Consider the following 6,343-nt stretch of genomic DNA (forward strand, 5'->3'; position numbering starts at 1 on the left):
ATTTGAGGGCTTGTGGCAACTGATTTAGGCTCAGAGACAAATGGCTTCTGGTTCCTAGGTCAGGAGATTCTACCCAGTAAGGTGGATGAACAGGAAGTATATGGCACAGCCCTGGGCTTCAGCTGGCTGGAAGGGGCTGGGGTGGGTGGGGAGCCTTTCTCCTCTGCCTGGCCCTTGTTCATTTCAGGAAACGTTACCTCCCACCCCAGGACCTAGCAAGCCCCAGCCTGAGCCTACTCCAAATGGCTAGGATGGTGATTTGGGACAGCCAAGTCCTGCTATCTTGGGCCAGTTTTCTCCAAATGAACTCTCTCAGTGATGCCTATGTGAAACATTGGCATAGCTTGACTAGAACTCTCCCTAGAAATGTTTCCAGTGGCCTTGGCCATGCTGCTGCTGATTAAGTTGTCCTCCGTGGAACCTAGGGGTGAAAAGGGGGTCTCTGGGGGAACTCTATAGGAACTCTGAGCCACCACTGCCTGCTGGCTTCCAAAGGCAGTCACCACGAAGTTCTCAGAGGCGTACCCAACACTCAAAGGCTATCCCAGCCTTTAACCTCAGCCCTAGTCAGCTCCCTAGAGGCAGAGGACCAGGTGACTTTCTGCCTCAGGGCCTTGGCTCAGAAACGGGACAGGGCCAGGAGGCGGCAGACTGTGGGCTGGGACAGTCTGTGGGGTTCCTGCCCTCAAGGTCCTCTGTGTTCTGTCTTCCTTGGGCAGAGAAACCCCTTTCAGCCCCTACCTGCCTGGCCCTACAGCACCAGGCCCACCCACAGAGCACCAGGAAAACTGCTGTCTGGTTGAAGCGCCCCCTTGTGGCTACTGTTCAGATGATTGTCACGGGTGCTAAAATCAGAAACAGATGTGCTTGATGGTGGGGCTCGGGGGGTGGGAAAGGGGCCTGCAGAGCTCCAGGGCTCCTGCCTCTGAGTGCTCCCTGCTGCTGTCTCCTGGTTCTCATGCCAGTGCCTGAGCTGGACACTGTTCCTGCTGTCCCAGCACCTACCGTCTCAAAATCCCATCCCACCTTCAAACCTGCCTGCTTGAGGGGGTCAACCCATGCTTTCTTTAATCCAGCATATTATCCTGGATCCTGGCCAGAGAAGGACTCAAAGTCTTCCCTTAGCTAATCTCCTTCTTCCCTGGAGCCCTGCCCTGACCGTGCCTGGGCCTTGGAAAACTGGAAGAGAGGGTCTAAGTCAGCCAAGTTAATGAGGTGAGGGGGGAGGGGAGTAGGGGAGGAGTGAGCCCCTCAAACCATCTGGAGACTGTTCCACTGCAGCATCTAGGACAGATCCCCTTGTCTTTTTAAACAAAAGAAAAGTAACCCCATTTCCTCCCCTTTGCCCTCGCAAAAATAAAGGGGAAATGAGCTGCACAAGGATGGCAGTGGGACGTCGATGCAGGTTGGGGGGCAGGTGAGCATCTTCGTGGGACCAAGGGCTTCAACAGGACACCTCCATGGTGTGGTTGACCTGGCCCAGCCCCTCACTGCTGTCTGAGTGGGTGCAGGCCTGCGGGCGGCTGCCGTCCACCGAGCTGGCGCTGGTGAGGGACGAGGTTCGAGAGCGGGCGAGACGGGTCATGCTGGCCGAGGGCACTGCAGACAGAGAGGGCACCGGGGGTGAGGACCAGCAGGCGGGGCCGGGCGCAGGCAGGCGGGAGAAGGATTTACGCAAGCAAAGCGGCCAGCGAGACCGGTTCTTCCGACGAAGGCATGGAGGCTCATCCCAAGCCAGGGCTCTACACTTGCTCTGTCAAGCCCCAGGCATGCAATGCCAGCGACAGGGAGTGAGCCAAAGGGGCGGGAGGGCCACGGAGGCCGGCAGGACCCTCCTCACAAGAGCTGGCCAGAGCTGTGGCCAAAATGGGCTGGCAGCTGACCGGGTGTCCTTAAGCTGGAGCAAGGATGGGACATTATTTCCAACTCTGCCTCTCTCAAGAGGATTATGGGGCAGGGGGAATGAGACCAGTTCTGTAAAGAAGGGCAAGGTGTGATGGCCCCAGACTGCCCTAAATCCTGTTTCTGCCCTTATTCAGAGTTTTACAAGCGAGACTTGCAGGAAGCAAATTCTACCTTCCTGACCTCAACTAGCCATCTGTCCAGCCCAGGCATGGCTTGCCCCTGACCCCAGGGCCGACACCTCTGAGAAGTTCTGGTTCCAACTGCCAGAGTGCTAGAAGCCACGGGGCCCATGGCAACCTAGAAGCAAGGCTGATCTAAAACCCAGCCAATCTGGAGCCCTAAATGGGACAGAGCCCACAGAAGAGCAGGACACAAGAAGTTCCCATGCCAAGATGCGGCCTGGCTGCAGCACTGCACAGAGGAAGGAGCTGGGGCTCCTGGGGTGGCGGGGAGCTGGGGGGCGGTCCATGCATTAGGGGAGGGGGTGCGGGGCTACCTGCTCCTCCACTCAGCCTTCGGTCCTTCAAGTATGCAACTAAGAGAGAAGACAGAGCCAGAGGGGCAGGGTTGGGGAGACAGAACACGGGTGAAGAGGAGGTCCGGCGAGATGAGGGCGTCCAGATGGATCAGAGAGGAAGGCACAGAGCAGGCTGCGGGCAGGGCCAGAGCCTCAGGAAGCCCCCTCCCACCCACCCACCGAAGCAGCGGCCACAGAAGGAACCACAGCACAGACTGATGTCAGTCTGGCCCTAGGAGTCGGGAGAGCAGGGTGGGGTGCTCGTCTCACCCCCCGATTCTCCAGCCTGGGCTGCAGCACTGGGGGCTCACGCCCACAAAGCCTTTAAGGCCTATAACCTAGTGCCAGCACCCTCTCCATTCTGCTGGGGCTCACTCTCCCCGTGGACAGAATGCGGGAGGCCCGTATGACCTCCCAAATCCTTCCCAGCTCTCGGGCTGCCTGGTGGTATTTGTCCTGGGGCCCTGAGAATAGGTCCCAGCCCCGTGGCTCACCCACCCGTCCCAGCAGTGTCCGCCAGGCACTTCCTGGGCTCAGCGCCCAGCCTCAGAGCCCCTGCTGGGTCTCACTGTGGGTCTTGGCCTCTTGCTGCCCTACTTCTCCACAGACAGGCTGGCAGGGGGCCCCGGTCCCCTGGGGGCGGGGGGTGGAGGTCTGTTCCTGGCTGGCCCCCCAGCCTTCCCCCACAGGCCTGTCCTCCCCAGAAGGCCCAAGCTCCAGAGGCTGAGGTCTGGGGCGAAGAAAAATTCGGGCAGAGGAAGTTTGCTTCCAGGAGGAGAGCCAGGCGCAAGGGGGAGATGGAAGGAACGGAGGAGATGCACGTGTGTCACCAAGGGGGCATGTGCACTGGTGGCGCTCACGAGCAGTGTCTCACCCCCGCACAAGGGGAAGTCGGGAGCGGGCAGGGAGCCAGTTCCACCCCTCTTTCCTCGGGGTCTTCAGATATGCCACCCCCAGTTTGGCTGCCTTCAGCTCTCCTAACACCCGGATGGCCTCACATGCCTTCCCCAGTCCCCAGACTCCAAGTCCACTCCTCTGATGCCCCTGGTACCATCCGGCCTTCTCAGGTGCTGTAGGCCCAGCAGGCGCTGGGTGGGGTGGGTGACTCACCCCTAGGCAGGCTTCCCCGGCAGGACTCAGCCCTGGGCCCTGCTCCCCAGAGCTGGGAGAAGAGTCCCCCACCCCAAAAGGCCCAGCCCTGTCAGGAGAACAGTGCCCCAAAACCTCCCCAAGGGCAGGGCCTGGCCTGGGACAATCAAATTACAACCTAGGCGGAGATGCTCTAGCGGCCCCCAGGCACAGCGTCAGCCCCAACTTGCTGCCTGCCCCCCAGTCTCTAGGGCAGGGTGGGGTGGAGGTATACTTACTGTAGCCCATGCCTTGCAGGAAGTACTTGAAGGCTTCAGTCAGCTTCCCGGGCTGCAGGGCGAGGGACAGGTACATGCTTTGTTTGCCTGCCTGGGATTCAGGGGGAGGGGAGGCTTCCCCAACCCCTGGCCAGGTAAGGGACGGAGAGAGGGCCAAGAGTCTCACCTGTGTGACCTGGGGGAGCCCCCCGGAATCTGCCATCTGCAGGGGAGAGAGGGGGGTGAGCTGAGCAGGGGCCCCCTCACACCACACCCTGCCTGTCCCTGGCACACCCGGACAGGCTCCCCTGACCAGACACACCGTCCTGCTCTGCTCCCGCCTTGGCTGGGACCCCAGGCAGGCCCCTCCCTGTGGCTGGGCCCAGGGTGGGGAGGAGGGCCTCACCTTCAGGAAGGTCGTGGTGGTTGGATCCAGTTTGGAGTTGCACTCAACCTGGGGACAAGGCACAGGCTTCAACAGAGTGAGGCGCCAGAGGGCTGTCGGGCGTCCCCCTGCCCCAGATGCTAAGGGAGGGTCTATCCCCAGAGCTGCGAGGCTCTACAGGTGAGGGAGGGAGTGCAGGGGGCAGACACAGGCACCTTGGCAAGGCCAAGGCCCTGGGGATCAGGAAGCAGCCCCCTGAGGGCCTGAGACCCTCTACTGCACTCACAACTGCTGCTGGGCTGGGGGCAGGGGCTGGGCAGCGGCCTCACAGCGAGCCAGGGCCACCTTGGCGGGGGAGGCTGGGAAAGCGCAAGGCACCCCAGAAGTCGGGCGTCAGAGGTGAGGGAGGGCCGAGGGTCAGCAGGAGACTCTGAAGGCCTGACCCTGCCTGGGTCGAGATGGCAGGCGCAGCCCACAGCCCTGCTCCCCGAAGCCCTCAGGCACATGGAGGGTGTCGTACTTTGGGTGCACACTGGGGGCTTCTCTGGGCACTGCTGGACCCCTGACCCTCTGGGGGGACATGAAACACCCCGGGCTGCCTGCCCTCAGAGTTCCAACAGGAGAGGTGACACATGATCCCCAAACATAATGGATGCATGTGATGGTCAAAGAGGGACCATTGCTGTGCTCATGAATTGCTTATTGCATAACAAGTGAATCCAATTTTAGAGAAAAGAGAGATCTTAGTCTCTGGGCCTAAAATGGGTGGAGAGTGTGGAGGGGCTGCTGTGCTGCAGGGAGGGGTAGGGTGGGGCAATCAGGTGGCCCGGTCCTGGCCCCAGGCCCCTCCTGTCTCCAGGCCTCCCTCACCTGAAGGATGGGGGCTGTCTCAGGCACTGGTACCTGGCAAGATGGTGGGGAAGTGGGATGAGAAGCCCACCATCCGGCGTCCCCCCGAGGCTTCCTGGGGCAGGGTCAGGAATTGGCCCCATTGGCCAGGAGCCAGTGACCCCTTTGCCCCTGCCACCCACTGGCACCAGGGCACAATCCCTCACTCACCACCCCCTCCTCGGCAGGTGCGTTATCCCCGACTACCAGCATCACAGGGCAGCTGCAGACACAGAGGAGAAGGGCTGTCTGGCCTAGGCACCGGAGAGGGGGTTACAAAGGCCTGGCAGGCTGGAGGGGGCAGGGCACTCACCGGAGCGTCTTGGCGTTGGGCACTGTTCCAGGCCGGTTAATGTCCAGGTCTCTGCGGCTGCAGGGAAAGGCGGAGGTGGGCATCCCAGGACTGCATCCTGGGGCGGGGCTTTGGGGAATGTCCCCAAGCCTGACACTGCTGTATTTCAACCCCATCCCTCCACACGGCAATTATGGCCCAACATCCCTGGAGGTGCTGGGCTGGCCCCAGATTTGGGGCTTATGCTCTAGTGTCTCAACGGTGAGACAAAGCCTCACACATGCCATTGGTAAAATGGGGAGACACAGACCTGTTCTGCACAAGTAGGGGCCTGAGGGCTCCCCTCACGTGACTTCTTCCGGGACCCCCCCAAGTCATGCCAGGTGGGCCCTCACATTTGGCTCTCATCACGGGCTGTGCACCACCACCTGTGCTTCCCATGCCTTACAGGCAGGCAGGCAGGCCAGGGCTTCCCTCCTTCTCCAGTGTTTCTCCAGCACACAGCAGGCGTTCAATAAATATTTGTAGGAGAAAGAGAAGGAGGGGCACTCTCATTTTACAGATGTCAGCACTGAGGCTCAGGGCAGTGGGGGCAGCAGATGGCGCCCACATCCCCCACTGCTCCCACTGGCAACGCCCAAGGGAGGGGGAGGAACGGAAGAGCTCTGCTCCCCCTCTGCCCCTCTCGGGGTGTGATCCTGGGCAAGAGGTCACCCCTCTCGAAGGCTCATCGGTCCACTCATCTACAAACTGGGAGAGTGTGTTGCCAGCCGTGGGCAGCTGTACCGGGGGGGGGTCCCCCAACTGCGTGAGCGCTCCCGTCCTGGTGCCGCCAGCTGGGACCCAAGCCGCCCATACCTGTTGTACATGTTCCAGAAGAGCTGCAGGTTGGCCTGGTTCACCACATTCCCGATCTGCTGCCGGTAGCTCTGCACCAACTCTGTGTTGCTCACCAGCTCCTCCTGGGCCCCGGGGACGGGGGATGAGCGCACGCGCGGCAGGGCAGTGTG

At 61.2% G+C, this 6,343-nt stretch overlaps 1 protein-coding gene across 6 annotated transcripts in view; it reads right to left on the minus strand.

Moving 5' to 3' along the window:
- Positions 1-6: 6 nt before the first annotated feature.
- Positions 7-6,343, minus strand: part of NDRG4 (NDRG family member 4) — a 41,406-nt gene continuing 35,069 nt past the window's right edge. For 4 of the 6 annotated variants that reach the window (XM_024750572.1, XM_024750571.1, XM_024750569.1 and 1 more), the window contains 8 exons: positions 6,192-6,295; positions 5,355-5,411; positions 5,213-5,264; positions 5,024-5,056; positions 4,175-4,222; positions 3,956-3,991; positions 3,790-3,841; positions 7-1,599 (listed from right to left, as the gene is read on the minus strand). In XM_024750572.1, coding sequence (XP_024606340.1) covers positions 1,445-1,599; positions 3,790-3,841; positions 3,956-3,991; positions 4,175-4,222; positions 5,024-5,056; positions 5,213-5,264; positions 5,355-5,411; positions 6,192-6,295 — 537 coding nt within the window. In that variant the 3' untranslated portion in view covers positions 7-1,444. The remainder of the gene's footprint in view (positions 1,600-3,789; positions 3,842-3,955; positions 3,992-4,174; positions 4,223-5,023; positions 5,057-5,212; positions 5,265-5,354; positions 5,412-6,191; positions 6,296-6,343) is intronic. The other 2 variants (XM_024750570.1, XM_024750575.1) reach the window with 1 other exon arrangement.

This window comes from Neophocaena asiaeorientalis, unplaced genomic scaffold (assembly GCF_003031525.2).
Source record: "Neophocaena asiaeorientalis asiaeorientalis breed wild unplaced genomic scaffold, Neophocaena_asiaeorientalis_V1.1 scaffold1337, whole genome shotgun sequence".
Classification (NCBI taxonomy): Eukaryota; Metazoa; Chordata; class Mammalia; order Artiodactyla; family Phocoenidae; genus Neophocaena; species Neophocaena asiaeorientalis.